Consider the following 20,106-nt stretch of genomic DNA (forward strand, 5'->3'; position numbering starts at 1 on the left):
CAGCTAGGTGGCAGCTAGGTGTCACAGTGGATAAAGCACCGGCCCTGGATTCAGGAGGGCCTGAGTTTAAATGCAGCCTTGGACACTTGACACTTATTAGCTGTGTGGCCCTGGGCAAGTTCCTTAACCCTCATTGCCCCACCCTCTCACCCCACCCCCCCACCCCCCCATGACATTTCTGTTAAATGTTTGCGGATGTGGGCCACCTTTTTCTCCTTGTGTTTCTTCCTAATTAGGCAGAGCTCTATTTTGGCATTCGTGGGAGCTGTGTATACATGGTGTTACTACCAGAAGAGTTCTGCCACTAAAATACATATTTGTCTTGTAATCAAAGGTGGTGGGGGCAGCTAGGTGTTGCAGTGGATAAAGCACCAGCCTTAGATTCAGGAGGACCTGAGTTCAAATCTGACCTCAGACACTTGACACTTACTAGTTGTGTGACCCTGGGCAAGTCACTTAACCCTCATTGCCCCGCCCCCCCCATATATATATATAAATGTATGTAATCAAAGGTGGCAGTGTTGTCAGTATTTTTTACTAATCTTGACTGTCAATAAGTTATACTTTTATTAATGATGGTAACTAGTTGTGTTGAATAAATTATGCTATCTTGTCTATGACATTCTGGACCTACAACATAAAGAGAGAAGAATGGAAGATATAAGATTATATTTAATACTAGCTTTTTCCAGTAGCAGATGACCAGTACATATATCCACAATATTATTTAGATTATTCCCATAAGTGTACTTTTGTATTAGGAAAAATCTAAACACATTGAAAGAGTAATAGTATGGCAAGTTCCATGGTACACACAGAATGTAGTGTGACAGTGTTATTATATGGCTTTGGTATTTTGAAGTAGGGTGAAAATAGAGCCAGTTTCAGTTGAGGTTAGAGAATTCTGTGGTCAGGTTAGTAAAGGGGTTGTCAGGAAGAAAGTTGCTGAAAATGGTGTCAATTGAAGAGGGAGACCATGAGGCAGGTTATCTCTGTGGCTAGGAAATGACCTATTTTCTTTGCAAATAACCTGATGATTGGAATAGACCTCCTCAGATGCTTTAAACTCTTAAGTTGATCCAATAAAAAGCTGTTCAGCTTGTTTCAATATAGGGTAATAAATGTTTTTTCTTTTGTCATTAGTAAATATATTAGAAAGCTGATTTGACTTGTGGTTAGGTCAGGGTACTTTTGAAGAAAGTTTCAGTGTTCATTTAAGAACAAACATAGTGGCACATTTCTTCCACATTTTGGAGATGTAAATTGCTCTGGTAACATAATATGATAACACAATGACTGTCCATCATGGTTAGGAAATGAAATATAAAGTAATTTTCCAGAGAAATGAAACCTACCCTTATTTAAGTTCCAAAACTTAATATATTTTAGCCATTTTATTGAAACCTTTCCAAGATATATCACACATTTCCCTGCCTTCTCAAAAGAAGCACAATGATAACTAATTTAACCCTTTTTTCTTGTTGAATCAAAGGCACATTATGAAAACTTATTATGGTATAGCAATAATAATAGCAAAACCTCAGTGGCCCTTGTGGTACATAGATCTATTTGCCTCTGTGTGAAGTGGCCTAAGATTGCTATGGTTTTGAGTTCATGCATGAACTTTTTATGCCTCTGTTTCTTCTCTTGCTGACAGTGATACAGTCTGACCAGATTAGAATCATTCCCCAAGAGGGAGAAGGGGGCATGAGGAGGTGAGAACAGAGAGAACTAACCAGAATGACTGATGAATTGCTAAGTTCAGCCCCTGACATGAAAAGAATTCTGACAACTCCATTGGGTATCCTTATTTAGCTGATTTGATTGCTATATTCAAAAGATGTCTGTAGTTTACTTCCCTTAGATTGGTCTGTTTGACAAAATGTCTGGCTCCTTCCATCCTCAGTATAAAACTACCTTGCCATAACTGCTGGGCCCATTCAGAACCAGCTCACAGTTCTGGGCAGGGCTGGTTTTCTTGGAACAATCATTTGTTCTCCTTTACTGGTGCAACATCAGAATGTACAGCTGAAACTTCAAGTAGCAAGGGAAGCTAATTAGCATGTGTATCTTTGAATTCTGGGTGTGCACTGTGTGCATGTATACACATGTGTGAATATGCACATGCATGCCATGAATTTGAAATTTTTTTGATGCATTGTGTAGTTAGATTAGAATGAAGGCTTGGACTAAATGAGTCAGGCTGTAAGTTATTATTTTTGTTTACTTTACACATTGTATAATGTTATATAATGAAAAGAACACTCTAGACTTGCAATTGTGAGACCTGGGTTTGAATTCTGCCTCTGTGATGTTGAACAAGTCATTTAACTTTATGAACCCCAGTTTTTTCATCCATAAAATATATAAAATATAATACTTAAACTGTGTATACTCATATAAATGTTAAGTGCTTTGTAAATTGAAAAGCCCCATACAAATGTGAACTGATATTTCTCTCATTTTACAAAAGAAGAAATAGAGACTCCAAAAGGTTGTGACCCACCCAAATTCATGCACTTGGTAAATAGTAGAAATAGAATTTTAATCCATGACTGCCAAATACTAAGTTTAGTTCTCTTTTTGCCCCATAATGTAAATATCAGTATTTCTGTCTTTAATATATCCCTCCTCTCTCTTTTCCATTTTATTGTTTCATATGTGCTGTAGGCCAAGGAATGTATGAAATTAGAACAATTAGGCTGAGTATGAGCAATTGAGGTCAGAGTCCTGGGTGCTCATTCTTGTGTACTGTGTGTGTGTGTGTGTGTGTGTGTGTGTCTGTCTGTCTGTCTGTCTGTCTGTCTTAATCAAGCAAACTCATTTATCCAAATAGATAGCAAACTGAAATCAAAGAAAGTATCCATATGCAATTATATACCAGACAAAGCACAGAATGCATGAGCTTTCCCTTTGGGAGGGAGAAAACTCAGTTCACTCAAGAAAAAGAGTTGGAAATCTCAGCCAAGGGAATTTCCCCAAACTGTCTAAATATAGCAAGATGGAGCTAGGGACCTGATGGAGCCTGCAAATTCTGCCATATTTTGACTTTCAAAAGTGCCACTTCCTTCAGGGACCCGAAGAGAGGTTGGAATATTGTGCCTTTTCTCTTGAAACTGGAAGCCAGAAGATCAGATCTTTTTTCTCTCCAACTATTGCCATCTCCACTCATTAATTGTATAGATTCAGAGCTTTGGGGAATCCATCTTCACCAATGAGGGTGCTCTCTCTTAATGGGCTAGATGCATGAAGTTTAATAGTGAACTTTTGTCCACCTATTCTGTATGCTTAGAAAACTCTTTGCTTTACTCTTGATTCTAGAGTATGTTCTAGATAGTTGAAGCAGCTGAATAAGTAACTAATGAATATATGAGGTATTAGTGGATGATTACATGGAGAAACAAACTCTAGCCTTGGCATGGTCACATGATAGAAGGCTGATGGAAGAATTTAATTTATCTGAAATTCTGCAAGAGCTCACTCTTCATTAAAATCAGAGTAGCTGGGGTAGCTCGATGGCGCAGTGGATAAAGCACCGGCCCTGGATTCAGAAGGACCTGAGTTCAAATCCGGTCTCAGACACTTAACACTTACTAGCTGTGTGACCTTGGGCAAGTCACTTAACCTCAATTCCCTCACCCAAAAAAAAAAATCAGAGTAGCTAATAAATTCTTGTCCTAATGATCATTTCATTTCTTAAAAGGAAGAGCAAACTTTTCTTCTGGATTTTATTCTGACCAGTAAGGTGAACAAAGCCCAGAGTAGATATGACAGGAACTATTTGTTGTGGAGTGCAAGAATCTAGTTCACAGTAACTGAATGACAAAAATTCCTATACCTAGCTCTGCCTAGGTGAGAGGGGGTGATTAATCCTTCTCTTTTTTGAAATTTGGACTGGAGTGAAACTGTTCTCTCTTTAGTGTGGAAATAAAATACATAGACTTGTATGCTCTTGATTTCCTTTTTATTCAGCAATACTTTAAAAGACACATATCATGCAATCAGCCAGTCATGGTGAAGTATAATGGGGCTGCTTTGGGCTCCTCAGTACATATATATTTGGACTTCCCATGGGGCACACTTCCTGGACCATATTATTTCATTTTGATACAAAGCACGAAGCATCCATGAATAGAACAATATGAAGACTGGTTTAGTTTCTCGTATTTTTATCTTCTCCTGGTATGGCATGAGTTGGTACCTCTGTTTCCCAGTGTCCGGATTATACCTTGAACATTACATTTAGTTGGAAGGATGAAGCAGAAAGGTTGCCTGGTTTGTGGATGGCTTTTAACATCATCACATTTAGCAAACCTTTGATCTTTGTGTACATGAGGCTCTTTATCTTATTCATAAACATAGCTGTATGCATTCTAGTATATTGTATTGTAGCATTCTAGTATATTTTACTTAATAACATATAAATGCATCTGTCTTTACTTATATTATCCTAAGCAGTTAAATTACACATGGTCAGAACTCACAGTTGATTTAACAGTCATTCATCTAGGTAATAATTTGTTATTTTCTACTCTCCCCACCCCGCATCCCCTTTCAGTATTTCATGACATTTTCGGATGGATGATAGTGCTAGAGAAAGAAGTGAAAGCCAGGCACAGTCTTAGCTTTTGGGAGAATGAATTTTGAAGAATTCAGAAAAAGGCATTGTGCTATGTTAGAAAAGGTCACTGTATTTGGTGCTTGAAGGCAAATTTGAATAGTAGTGTAATACAATGTAATATTACTCATGTGACTTTGTGTAATTCATTCAACTTCTTGATTTCAGTTTCTTCGCCTGTAAAATGAAATAGTTGGACTAGGTGATTGCTAAAGTCCCTTCCAAATCTAAATTCTGTGCCCTAAATTTTTAAATGGAAATTCTACCCAAGTGACTGAATGCTCCCAAGAATGAAATTCCAATGACACAGATGTAAGTGATTCCAATGAGGGAGGAAAGGGGAAGATGTCTTTAATAAAATAATTTTGGATACACAGGGAAATGCAGAAACTAGTTTTGATTTTAAAAGTTTTTAAAAAGACTTCCTCAACAGAAGCAAGGTCAAGATAGTAGGAGTGGCATATTCTCATAAGGATAGTCTCCCAAAAGGCTAAAACCCAGCATTACCCAAAGCTAGTAATAAAACTAAATAAACCAAAAGCACTTTAAAAAGTTATTTCAGAGGATGGGGCACTGATTATACATGATAAATATAAAGCAAAGTGATTCGGTGTTTATTTTGTTACTGTTTTTTCTACCAAAGAGAGTGATCTTCAGCTTGAAAATATGTAATAAAAAATGGTTAACAGGTATGTGGAATGGTCAGTGAAGAAATTATTCAAGAGCACCAGGCCCTAATGTATTATGTCTCAGCACAATGAAAATACTTGCAGATGTAATTACTGAGCTGCTTTTGTTAATCTATGAAAAACTATTGGACAAGGGGAAAAGTGCCAAAGGACTTGAGATGAGTAAATTTCCTGACTATTGAAGTGGGAAAGAGTATCAGTTTGTCTTTATTAAGTTTCCTCAACTGCATAAAACATAACAGAATTGAGGAAAAATTTATAATCAAGTAAATTATCCAGTGATAAGAGTTCAGCAATCAGATGAAGTGACCTGGATGACAGTAGAACTAGGTGGCTTTAAGTCATTTAAGGCAACTAAGTGTTTTCTTACCATCTCCTAATTTATTTCAGGTTTCATTTCCCTGTTCCCATCTTTCCCACTCTGCATCATTCTCACTGGCAGATGAAAGTGAAACAAAATAGAAACCAAATAATTCTGCCTTCTCTCTCATCATCCATTGTCACTTTCCTATCTATTCCTAGCCGGTTTCCTTAACTCCTTAGATTTCATTCTTGCCTTCAACATAGCTTTAAAAAAACAACCCTTTATTGTTTTTAGTGTTTATTGCTAACCTCAAATTATAGTAATCTTTAGCCTACCTTGTTATATTCTTATGCGACAATACCACTTTTATCTCCAATATTTAGTTACCTACCTTACTTCCTAATACTCGAGTTCATTGATGAATTCCCTGTATAGCAAACGGTTGGGTATTTTGTTTGTTTGTTTTTTTGCTGGGCAATGGGGGTTAAGTGACTTGCCCAGGGTCACACAGCTAGTGTCAAGTGTCTGAGGCTGGATTTGAACTCAGGTACTCCTGAATCCAGGACCAGTGCTTTATCCACTATGCCACCTAGCTGCCCCGCAAATTGTTTTCTTTAGACACATTCTATCCATTTTTTTCTCATTAGAAAACATTAATTGCAACTCTCTCACCACATTTTTGTTCTTGAGAACTTCCCAACTCTCTTAAGCCAATTTGCCTTCTAGATTCTTAGCCCATAGAATCCCAACTCCTTATCTGTCAAAATTCTAAAATGGCATAGACATGACTTCTAAAGGGTCCTGACATGTTCATTTCACTAAGCATTTTTCAGTGGTCAGAATTATGTCCATAAGAGCATTCTCCCTTGTTGCTTTCACTTCCCTAAAAGATGAAAGTATTAGTAAAACAAGTTAAGAATTTATTAGTTCCTAGAAATTCCTTGATTCTTGGAGTTCCTACAGAGCTAAGTTGCTGTCTTTTTAATTTACTTTGTTCAGTGTCCACTATGGTGCCATGCACACAAGGCATTTATTAAATTGTATATAAAGATAATCATAATGGCCTTCTGTCTCTTGTCATCAATTTCTCGCCTTCCTCTGACTCCTCTTATCTAGCTTTTGAGCATAGCCAGTTCTCCCTCATCCTTAAATTATTACTCTGCCAAAGAGTTCTGCACTTTTACAGATGAAATAGAATTCCTCTAGAAACACTCAGCTCATTCTATTTGAAGAAATGAATATATAGCAAATCATTAATTTGGATCATACTTATTTGAAATTTGGAACAATCTATTCTGTAACTGGACTGAATTTTAATCTACTCTTATAAGTCTAGATGACACTTACATTTCCTTCCAGATTTACAATTGATTCTAGAAATAAAAACCTAATTATACTTTGAATGCTATTATAGTATCACCACAATTTTTTGTCATTTTCAGAATTCTTTTTTAATTGAAAGAGCTGAAGCATAGCCCTCTACAGTGGTCTTTTTCAGCTATATAGTTAATAATATTTATAAGTGGACAGCATTTAAGATTTACTGCCTCATACTGATACTGATCTTTTTTAAAAATAATAATAAACATTTTTATTTATAGTTTTGGGTTCCAATTTTTATCCCTCTTTCCCTCCCTCCCCTGCCCCCTTCCTGAGGCAGCAGATATGGGTTATATGTGTATGATTATGTAAAACATTACCATATTAGTAATTTTGTACAAGAAAATTTAATTAAAAGAAAAAAATGAAAGAAAGTGAAAAATAGCATGCTTCAGCCTGTTCCATCAATATCAGTTCTTTCTTTGGAGGTAGATAGTATGTTTCATCAGTAGTCCTTTGGGATTGTCTTGGATCATTGTATTGTTGTGAATATGGTACTGATTTTTTGATGTCTACATATCTTTTCTCTTCAATTAAATAATGTGCTCATCAAGGTTAGAGAATGCATATGTGTCTCTGTATCACCCAGCAGCATCTAGCACAGTAAATATTCACTAATTTACTGTTTGAGATCCAATACAATGAAGTCAGCTAACTAGAATTAGTTATTTAATAAATATTTCCAAAGTATGGTACCAAAAACATTACTTTCTAGGAAGAAGTAAAGTGGGTTGTCACTGCAAATATTTTATAGTACTTATAACTAAAATCTTCCTTACTGTGTTTTCTCTTTATGGCTTTCACAGATAGCCATAATTCCTCTAGGTCTCAGATTCCTCTTTTCCCAAATAAAGAAAAATCAGTTGGACTGGAAGAGTTCTATAGTCTCTTCCAATTCTAAAGTTCTATGAGTACATGAAACCATGGAAACAGGAAAGAAGGATGCTTGGGAACTTTGGAGAGCAACTAGATTTAAACAAAGATTAAATCTGAAAATTATCATTGAAATGGTCACCAAAATCCCACATTTTTATGAGAGGTTCTAAGTTGATAAGTGCAGAGAGAAAAGTGGCATAGGAAACCAGGCTGATATGGAGCCATTCATGTCTTCCTTTGCATCTCATTTTCTAGTTGCCCTGTAAATTCATCTTGGTCCTAGAAGCACTCCATGAAAAAACCTAATTATAAAATTTCTTGCCATCTTATATTCTTTTGTCTTCTGGGTCATGTTCCCCCTTGACTGGCTTTTTACAGACCCTTTTTAGCCTTTGGAATAAAATTGGAAAACTAGTATTTCTTTTTTGTCCTTGCTTAGGATATGCAAATGTGGATGAGATTTTGCTAACTCAATATGGTCTTTAAATTAAATAAAAAAAGATTCTTGATTATCCAGGAATTTTTTTTCCAAAAAAAAAAAGTTTTCTTTTATGACCACAACACAAAACTCAGCAAAACTACTCCGCTGTTTAAAATGACTCTGCAATGTAAAAGCCCTGTTGTGAATCAACATTTTCACACATGACTAGAAACAAAACATGCTTTTGATCACAGATGATGAACTCTTAGTAGGAAGACCAAATTAATCTGAAAACAGCAGTTCTGGAACCAAACAACAGGTTATGGGTTCATAATAATCAGGTACTCCTAAAGTCATTAAATTGTATTTTTTTAGTGTGAAAGGAACTGTTTTCATTGTTTAGTAATGTAAATTTGCCAAAAATTAAATGATAATTTTACTTTGGACACTGAACACAGTATTTATCTGCCTTATTGGGCCTCTTTGGAGCAACTTTTGGCCGCCTAGTAGACAAAAATGGTTCTTTACCTCTGATTCAAGGCATAGGGGACAGGAAAACATTTTGTAAATTACTTAAAAATCTAAGAAATAACTATAAAAGTTGTTTATGATTTGTTTGCAGACAGGACTGAATTCTTTTTGATATGTGTACATAACTATGCAGGTGAAAAGATTAGTAGGAGTGTGGTTTTCAGTTGCAGCCCTTTTCTGCAATCACTTTTGAAAGATGGGTATTCTTTACTAGAAAAAAAAGTCAGGCAATATTTCTTTAGTTGACTTTCCACTTGTTCATACTGATTTGATAAAGGCTTTTTTTTCTCATCAGACTTCTTTGAAAAGTTTATTTTTGACTGGAAATTGTCACTCACTGCATTCTTCTTATTCATTTAGATGCCTTTTTAAAAAAATTCACCTTATGCCAAAAACATTTAAGAAAACATTTTAAAACTGAAGTGTCATTCTAAAGTACACAGATGACCAATGCTATCTACATCCAGAGAGAGAGAACTGATGAACTCTGAGTGCAGATTGAAGTATAATTTTTCACTTTCTTTTTTTGTAACATGGCTAATATAGAAATATATTTTGTTTGATTTCACATGTATAATTGACACATTGCTTGCCTTCTCATTTGTTGGGGGAAGGGCTGAAGGGCAGGAGAGAATTTGGAACTCAAACTTTTAAAAAAAGGAATGTTTAAAATAAACATTTTTTTTTAATGCCTGGTGTCTGAAATTAGAACAGTTTTATGTTCTAAAACTTCTAGAAGGGAATTTATAAAAATAAATTGTTGGTTTGGTTTTTCTATATTTGAGTGAGAAAAGATTAAAATGGATTCATATTTAAACTAAAAGCATCTCATGTGTACATATATGTCACATATAGTATATTACATTTATAATTTTATGAACAGAATTTTATAAACAGAAATCCACTTAAGATGATTAGAAATTATATAGATCACATTGACCTTATTAAGGTTAGAAGGAAGAATATTGATGATGAAACATTCTTCTCACCTCTTGGCAGTGAGGTGTTTGACTAGAGGTACAGAATGAGAGGTAAAGCTTCAGATGCGGCCAATTTGTTGATTTTTTTTTTCTTGAATATACTTATTTGTTACAAGGGAGGGCAAGTAAGTTGGGATAGAAATACAAAAATAATAATCAAGTAGCAAAGATAGAATGTTAAAATATATAGTAGAAAACCAAAAAAACCCTCAGAAGTGGTCAGAAACAGGACAATTTTGTTACTACAATATGAAAGTTTATAGACACTATTTAAAAACAAATTGAACATAACAGAATTTTATAGTTTCACATATGATCTTCTTTGACTGTTGAAATGTTCATCCTTAATGATGAATACTATTATTTTGTTATGTGATCCTTTAAATTACAAAGATTATTTATAAAATAGTGATAACTGAGACTTTTTTTGTTTCCTATTTACAGAGCAAGCTATATATGGAAGGATTTAGAAGCCTAAAAGAAGGAGAACCAGTGGAATTCACATTTAAAAAATCTTCCAAAGGCCTTGAATCAATACGGGTAACAGGCCCTGGAGGGAGCCCCTGTTTAGGAAGTGAGAGAAGACCCAAAGGGAAGACACTGCAAAAAAGAAAACCAAAAGGAGATAGGTAATGTTTGCATTTTGTTACCTTCCAGTTTTGTAAGACTTCTTTAAGAGATTTTTTTTAATGTTCCTGGTGCCTTCTTAAATAGAACCCCACAATAACGTTGGTAAATAAGAAATGACTTAATTATGAACTTGCAAGTAAAAGGTATCCAGAACCTAGCTGTAATTATTTTTAAAAAATACTTGAGTAGTCATCAGATGCTGTTGTGAGTCTACAGTTGGAGAGTTGGAGGAGCTGCCTTTTAGATGCATTTTCCTTTATGATATCTCTACGTGGTAGATATTCTCTCTTGTTATTCCTTTGAGCTACCTTTCACATATTAAGAGCTGTCTTTCCCGCCAGTGCTTTTACTAAACTGGAGCCATTATTTTAACCCTTGTAGCACTTTGAGGCAGCAGGCACGTAGAAGGGGATGAGGTGGTATTCAATGACACTCATAACCTTGGATCACTGATCAGATAATCCAGTAGATACCAGCCACAGGCATCAGAGAGGGAAGCAGAGTGGGATCCATTAGTTCAAAGGATAATTTAGGCTCAATGGGTAGTCTGGTTTCTACTGTTAGGTTTCAGGTAAGAGTAAAGCTTGTGAATGAGAGCCACATTCCAGCCTCTGTATAGGATCAGTGGCCAGCCACAGAGAAGCCACACAGAGTTATAAAGTCTGGTTGTAATGTTGCCTCACAGGAGAAGCAGGATCTCTATTTGGTGGTGGTGGTGTTCATCCTGGGAAGTATCTGCAAGCAATAGCAAATGTGATCTAGTGGAAAGAGCACTGCATTTGCATGCAATTAGGCGAAATGAGTTTGATTGTGTGATGTTGAGCAAGTCACTTAATCCCTTTAGGGTTCATTTTTCTTACTTTTATCAAGTAAAGGAATTGCTCTAGGTAGTTTCTTTGGTTAGTTTTTTTACTCTACATCTTTTGATCTGCAATCTTCTGATACAAAAAAGTAGTACATTGGTTCTGATGTGAGTCTGTATCCTCAGAGTTGAGTCCAGACCCACACGTATTACTTGGCCAGATTTGGAAGGGAAGCTCAGACTGGTGTTTAAGCTGAAACTGTGCTAATACAATGTTTTGTTGTGTGTTTTTTTAAAACAAGCCTTTTATCTGGTTTTTTGTTTTGCTAATGGCTTCAATTTCATGTAGAATAAAACTGAAAAGATGACAATGGAGGCTCTACTATAATTGTGCTTTCATAAGAACATAGGGATTTGGGGGGGTTTATTATCAATGTACCCACAGTGGTAAAAAGTAGCTCTTATATACAAGTTTAACTTATACTCCCAATTTAGTAAATATATATATATATATATATATATATATATATATATATATATGTAAAAGAAGAAAGTTAAATGGGATATTCTAAAAAACCCAAAACAAAACATTGCTTTTTCAGATCCGAAAACTTTTGAAGTCTTCTATTTAAAAACTGTCTGGATATATTAACATTAGAAAAATATGGAATTTTTGAAGAAATCAAACTAACCCCATGCAATTAATACTATATGTATAGATTTTAGTATGTAATGTAATGTAATGACAGGAGTCTTCATAGAACAGGTGAGTCTTGTGTGAGCAAAGGTACAGAAGCAGAAATGTGCATCATATTTTTATGGCCATCAAATCTATTTAATTTGATAAAAATGATGAGGAGAAGTAGGAGACAAAATCATAACTCCCTATCCTGGTTAGCATTTTAGGACTCTTTATAATCTGTATGATTTTATTTTACCTAGCCATCTTTATTCATCTATCTTTAGGTAATGGGGAACCATTGTTGATTTTTTTTTTTTTAGGCAATGGGGGTTAAGTGACTTGCCCAGGGTCACACAGCTAGTAAGTGTCAAGTGTCTGAGGCCGGATTTGAACTCAGGTACTCCTGAATCCAGGGCCGGTGCTTTAACCACTGCACCATCTAGCTGCCCCCATTGTTGATTTTAAAACAGAAGAATGATATAATGAAAGGAGTCTTTTAGATTATCTTAAAGTGATGGCAGTGTTCAGGATGAATTAGAGTATATGGAAGGAGAAGATCATGTAATAACCTAGGCATGAAGTATTGGGCACTTGGTTTAGGGTGGTTGTGATAAATATAAAATAGTAGGGATTGGATAGAAGAGACATTTTGAAAAATGAACCAATAGGATTTACTTGACTTGTTGGATATTGAGGATTAAGGGAAAAGGGAGTTGTTAAAAAATACTCTGAATAATCTGATTGGAACACTGCTGGTACCATTAACTCAAATGGATGAATTCAATGGGAAAATCAGTTTGGTGGAGAAAATAAGTTGATTATTGGACATACTGATTGTGAGGTAATACAGCAGAAATGTCCAGCATTTCCAGCAGGTGGATATATGGGATTAGATTTTGGAGACAGATTTAACAGTCATCAGAAGAGGTAAAAGGAATATTATGTGAAAGGACTATTAAATAATCCTTTTAATAGGCTTCAAATCCGTTAGATGATTACTAAAGTATGACGTCCAGGATGTTGAAAAATTTGGATTTCAGAGAATGATAAAAATAATCAGAGTTAGAGAAAACAATAAAGGAACCGTTATTACTTCATCTAAGGAAGAAAAGGAAATTCAGTAATTCTTTCCTGTCCAGTTAGGGCAATGTGCTAGCTATATTGGGAACTTTCAGTCAATTTTAGCAATATAAATGTGGTCTGCTGTAGAATATAATTTACAAAAGCCTACTTATTTTCTTCTCATACCATGTGCAAGTATATAAATATTTATCATAATAGACCATATTTTTATTTTGCACTTTTAGATTTAGAACTTTATTTTCCTTACAGTTACCCTATGAGGTGGGTATTACAAGTGGCATTATCATCTCTATTTTATAAATCAAGAAAATTAAGTGACATGCCAAAGGTTTTACAAGTGTAAAGTAAGCAGAAGTTGGTATTCAAACTCAAATCTCTTACATCCAAAGCCAAGGGCCTTTTCTCAGCACAACACTGTCTTGTTCATTCATTGTTTATCGTACCTTTCTTATTACTCCAACTTGGAGTTCTTATCCTTTTGGACCCCTTTGGCAATCTAGTGATGCCTATGAACCCTTTCTCAGAATAGTGTTTTTAAATGCATAAAATAAATTACCTGGGATTACAAAGGAAACCAGAGGTTACTGAGAATAACGATTTTTGTTCCCCCTCCAAGTTCATGGACCATATTAACCTTTCCATGGAACTTCAACAGTATATGGACCCCAGGTTAAGAAACCCTGTTCTAACCAGGTTTAAAGTCTTGGTGAACTGAAATCAGGTTTCAACAGACTTTAATGTATATCACGGAGCTAAGTGATGGACTCTTGTTTTCTCTGATCTTGGGAGTTGATTAAAACACGGCACGGTTTGATTACAAAGTTTACTAGCAATCCTTTTTTCATTTCTGCATTCAGAAATTATATCCATTCTTGTGTCATTCAAGATGACCTTAGGGTTAGTATACTTAGGAAAAGAAAATAGACTTTTATATATCTTCAGTATGTGGTTTTAAAATCAAGTGGGTTAGTTAACATAATAACTCAGAAGTAAACATTTACCAAAAGAAGGCAATCTTAGTAGTTTCTAATATAATTGTCACATGCTTTACAAAAATGTGTGTGCAGTGTCAAAGAGATTACCCTACTTGGCTACAGAAAATAAAACTTTACAGCCCTATTTACCCAGAAAGACAGTGGTCCCTTTCAGTAGCATTATTGTTGATTGGTAAGGAGTAGCTTTCATAATTTAATAAAATTGTCTATCTCCTGTAACATTTTGAAGAATGTACAAAAACTAACCTTAATTCTGTATACTTAACAAAACCTAGCAACTACTAAAACTGTTTTATAATTAGTTTTTAACATACCAACCATTTTATAAAAAAGGAAAAATTTTAAAACTTTTTATCATAGGATAGTCAGAGAAATTATTTCTTGATAAAGACAACTCATAGGATGTCTTTGGGATGACTGTAATTTGAATAGTTACTTGCACCCTTTTTGCCCTTCCCCCCTCCATTTCATTAGTTATATACTGTTATATCTGAACAGCAAAAACTAGTCAACCCTATGAGAATTAGTTTGGGCCCCTTATTTAGGGGCAGCTAGGTGGCGCAGTGGATAGAGCACCGGCCCTGGAGTCAGGAGGACCTGAGTTCAAACCCGGCTTCAGACACTTAACACTTACTAGCTGTGTGACCCTGGGCAAGTCACTTAACCCTAATTGCCTCACTAAAAAAAAAAATGTAAGAACAAATTCTCCCTCCACCATTATGTTCTTTTTCCAAATTAAAATAATGGCAGACAGAAATAAAGTAAAGATTAGGTATGCAGTGTGGTAATCAAACTAGTAAAACAGCCCTTCGTGTCTTATGTGAAAGATGTCAGAAAATCTTGCTTATTCATTTAATTTCAAGTCTTTAAAATTAATCATAGCATATAACTGATGAAAAACTGTTGTGAGTACTAGAATGCCAAATATCACCTTAGTTTTTGTTATGGGGCAACAACTAAGCATCTATAACATTTCTAAAGTTGACATATTCTTTGACTATCTAAGGGGGATTAATCTAATGCTTGGAATGGATAATAGAATCATTTTAGGACAAAATAATTTTAAAGATTTTTATCATATAATTGATCACATGTTTATATATTTGAATTTTCAGCTTTGGCTTTTGAAAATTATGTAAAATTTTATTTATGACACAAAGAATAAATATTTTTAAAGCTTGTATTTTAATTGTCATCTTTAATCATAAATGAGCCAGGAATGTATTTTCTTTTTCCCCTTTTCTATGTTAAAATTATTTTCTTAATATTATACAATGTTTTGTTTTAAATAAAATATATATTTTTTAATTCCTTAATTTTAAATAACACTAGGATAATTTCTTACTGTTATTTGCTTTTCTCTATGTTTATTTTCAGTAGAGATGTTTTGCGTGTTTTATCCATTCTATATGGAGGAGAAAAGCAGTTTTAACACATATTAAAATTTTTAAATAAAAGATAGATGATTCTGATCACTTCCTGTCTGATTTGCTTTAACTTCCTTCTTCCTTAGAACACTACCTGCCAACTTCCTTTCTCTAAAAATAGCTCAAACCATATGGAGTGAACACAGTAATTGCTACGGTTTAATAGGCAAAGAGTTATTTCCTTTCTTCTACAAATTATTCACTCTAAGCTTTATAAGAAATAGTAATGTTAGCAAACAGCCTTTCATAACTCATGTATAAGATTTATAATGATAACTTATTTCATTGTTATTGTTATTATTCCTATGCTAATCCTCTACCTTCTTTTTTAAATTTTAATTTCCTTGAGGGTAGAGACTATCTTTTACTCCTTAATACCAGCCTCTCTCTCCACTACACATGCCTAGAAAGGGGGCTAGTAATATAGAACTTTGTCTTCCCATATGTATTAACTCTTTGAGAATCTTAAAAATATAATTTGGAGAATAGCAAGTCATGGAGCACTCTCATTTAGTATTTCTTAATGTTTCAGTTATCACATCCAATTGTAAACAAGGTGCTTTGTTTTCTATTTTGAAATGCAATATTAGCAATTTTTAAAAATTAACATTTTTATTTCAAGTTTTGAGTTCCAAATTATATCTCTCTTTCCCTCTCACCCTTCCTCCCTCCCTGAAGCAATAAACAATTAGATATAAGTTATACATGTACAATTATGTAAAAAATTACCATATCGGTCATTTTGTATAAGAAGTCTCAAATGAAAGGGAAAAATTGAAAAACAGCATGATTCAGTCTGTGTTCAATCAATATCAGTTAATATTAGCACATTTTTTACCAAAAGGCAGGTTAATAATGAAAGGTTAAGGTTAGTGATTTCAGTTGTTTAATACAAATCTTATCATTTGCATTGACAGGCATGCGAGTCCTTTATATGAACATCTTGGAATCATGTCAAGTTCTTTTTTATTTAAATTATAGTAGGCCATCTATATAATTTAAAAACTGATTTGGTTAATTTAACACTTTAATAGTCTAGTAAAATTTTATTACATAATAGACATGATGTTTTCTTTTTCCATGTGTAAAAGAAAACTAAGACTATTAAGACTACTAAATGAACAGAATAAAGCAACTGCCAAGTTTGTTATTGTTTTTGAAATTCCTATTTTACCAAATTGTATCTTTGAGTGATTCATTTTTTGTCAATGCCTGTATATGATAGTAAAATACTTTATTAAAAATTTTCAGTAGTTTTTGATGAAAATTTAAATTAGAGAGTCATTCTGAGTCCTCAAAATTTATTTACAAGGACTTTTCCTCAACTGTGGGCAGTGCATTTTTCCTTGTCTAAAGATTAGATCATTTATTTTTAAAAGAAAATAATTTATGCCCTGCCTTCCTATACAGCAAATCTCTTTTATTGCTGATAGTAATTACAATTCCATCTCTAACAGTACTTACTCTAATAAACCCCCTTTTCTTAGATAAAGATGGAATAATTTAACAATTTTATTTTCTTTTATTTTTCAATAAGTTGTACTTACAGGAAAACTTAATGTCCTTTTTAAAGGTATATGCTTCAGACTATTTGTAGCAACATAACACTAATGAATTTTTATGTTAACGTTAGTTTTTACAATGGCCCCCTACTAAACTCCACCCATTTTAACTGGTCCTTTTTGATGATTTTATTTAAAGGATACTCAAACACCTGCTTAGGGGACATAATACTAATCAGTGTTGATAAGGTGCCAGAGATAAGGTTTTTGGTAGAGGCATATCAACAAATTCCAGTAAATAAGTATTTCATCTTTATACTTCTGTGATTAGATTTTTGGAATTTGCTGTTTAGTTGGTTTCTTTTGTGGAAGAGAAATCTTTCAGGCATGAATTGATAGGCCCGATCCTTTGAGGTCTGTCTCCTCTGACCTCTGACCCCTATTCTTACAAGGTCAACATCTGAGGGCAGGAGATTAAGGCAGTTTAAAGACTGGAATGGTAAATGGAATGGAAAAATTAGCCAGCACATTTTGGGTGCAAAACATCAAAGTCATCAAACAGTTTACTTATTTTAAACCTGGCTTAAGGGTGTAACAAGCTAATTGTACTGGGCTTGTTGGTGTAAGAATAAAGTTTTTTTAAAAAACTATAATCTACTTGCAAGAGACCAGTTAGAACATAATTTTTTTTAAAAAGAGTTTAATTCAAATTAAATCGACAAATGTAAGCAAAAAAGTAAAGGAATGCAAAATGAAGTACTTGTAGTACCATTACCGTCTCCTACTGCTGATGAGTTTGGATGCTGATTTTTAAAAATATTTTCATTGGAGAAATGTTTGATATCGTTTTAAAAACTTAATAATCAAACTTTATTGAGAAATCATTGACAAGGACACTTTTGTGTACATTGCCAAGATATGTCTATAGGCCTGTGCGTTTGGAGAGTTTAGCTAAAATGTGAAAGGAGAGCAGAGAGTGAATCTTAAAGAGGTAGAGGAAAAGCCTAGTATGTTTTCTTCATCCCCTTTTCCTTTTTTAATAGGCCTTCCTTCTTCCCCTTTCTCACCTTTAATTTTGCTTCATAATGACATAATTGTATAACAATACAAAATGAGTCCAAGTAAGTATCACTTCTTAATTGCTATGTCCTGGTCACTGTTGAGAATCGAATACCAGATAAATTCTTTATTTCATGTTTGTTTATTTTTTTTTTCCTGAATAATTGTGGGAATGTAGTTTCTGTTTCTTACTGATTGATGAAGGCTGGAGTCAAATAGCTCAGCTATTAATTCATGGTCCCATACAGGCATAACAGTAGTTTAGGAAGTTAGTAGCACAAAATGAACACCTACATATCCAGGAATATTCTGCATGTTTTACATTGCCCCCATTTCACTCACTAGGGATTTAATTTTTAGGTTGGTTTTCCAGGTCTCTTCCTTTCAGGATTATTTGGCCAGGGATCTCTTAATGAGGCAATTATAGCTGTTTCCTTCATTCACATTATCTTAGCAGATGCTCTCCCTGCTGTGACCTCTGGATAGGCTAGTCAGACAATGTGCCATTCTCATCTTCTTCAAGACATTGTATAGGGTTGAGCTTCATTTGGCCTTGCTAAAGTCTTAGTGAATTCCTGATAAGAATAATCAAAAAACAAAACCAAAAAAACCCAGCCTGAGACTAATTTTAGCTGAGATTTTCTGCAGTCTTCATACTCCCTTCCCCTCAAAAAACCCCCCAACATAGAAAATGAATCATATGAAAAGTTAAATGTTTCAAAATAAGTTAATGGATAAATCAAGTAACTATCGACTATACTCTTCATATATTGTGACCATGGGTAAGTGGGATTAACAGTTCATTGCATACCTTCATTATAGGGCTATTGTGAAAGTTAATTAGGTAACTTTTACAAACCACTTAGATATCCTTTCCAGAAAAGGTAATTTAGCTACTATCATTAAAGTTTTTAGCTGGTATGTGCCATTGCTTCTCTGTAGAAAAGTTAAAGAATATAAATGCCATGTCTTTTTTTTAAGAATTGTGGTGTCTAGTTTGTTCCTACCTTTCTTTTGTAAAAGGAATGATGGTGAATGCAGATGCAGGCAGGCCCATGGTACATTCTTCCATTCATCCAGATAAATAAATCCTCTAATTGAATATCACTTCTCCCATGAACAGCAGTAGAGATTAACAAGGTTGTTAACTGCTCCCAAACTTTCCATCTTTATTCTCTATTAATAGGGAAATGCAAGGCAAATTCTATTTAGTAAAACTCATGAGTCTGAGCACATTTTATCTCAAATTTATAAAAGTTTTGTACAAAACTAAATATTGATTGAAACCAATGGACTAATGGGTATAGCTTGAAATCTTTTTGTTATATAGAGTTATTTGTTGTAGTGGCATTTGACTTGTACTTCAACATTGTCTTTATGAGCTTACTGAGAAATCTTAAGCAAAATAATTATGTTTTTCATTGAAATATGTTTAAAATTATGATTAATCCCAGATGCATGCAGTTCAGTCTTTTGAAGTAAAATTCTTTAATGTTAGAGCAAGATCGTTATATGAAGCTGGTAGTATACAAATATATATATTTAAAAAACAAAATACCCTTAAGAAAAAGATGATCTTGTAAGGTAGCATATTACTTGGAGCAAGACCAGAGAACATTGGTCAAGAATTTGAAACTTAAAAAAATTTTAAATACTATAATTTTTGAGTTGTACCTCCACAAAGTTCTCCAGTACCTAAACATGGTTTGAAAATTACCTTAGGCTCTCAAAGACTATGCCAGTGTAACAAGAACCTTTTCAGATTCTACAATGTTAGAAAGGATTTGAGTAAGTTCTTGGCAACAATGATTTTTCTTTCCAAGGAAAATTCTAAGTAAGGAAAGGCTCATCGTTTCTACCCTGTCTACTTGCTAATGAATTCTTTGGCCATAGCAACCCACTAGATAGGGTGAGCCCTGAATAAAATCACACACACACAAAAATGATTATATTTTATTGGATAGGAAATGACTTGCTGTTGGTGTGAATGCCATTCCTGAATTAATTCTCTGCATTCATCAGATCACTGGCTAGTTAAAACAAAGATCAAAATTAGTGTAGAACTTCAGGAAAGAATAAAAAGAAGAGACAATATGGTGAACAATTTAGAAAACTTCATCCTTGAAC

General features: G+C 34.1%; 1 protein-coding gene across 1 annotated transcript in view; it reads left to right on the top strand.

The window, feature by feature from the left end:
* Window positions 1-20,106, top strand: part of LIN28B (lin-28 homolog B) — a 105,028-nt gene that overhangs the window by 35,191 nt on the left and 49,731 nt on the right. The window contains exon 3 of the mRNA XM_043963821.1: window positions 10,244-10,428. Coding sequence (XP_043819756.1) covers window positions 10,244-10,428 — 185 coding nt within the window. The remainder of the gene's footprint in view (window positions 1-10,243; window positions 10,429-20,106) is intronic.

The sequence above is a fragment of the Dromiciops gliroides genome, chromosome 4, assembly GCF_019393635.1.
Source record: "Dromiciops gliroides isolate mDroGli1 chromosome 4, mDroGli1.pri, whole genome shotgun sequence".
NCBI lineage: Eukaryota > Metazoa > Chordata > Mammalia > Microbiotheria > Microbiotheriidae > Dromiciops > Dromiciops gliroides.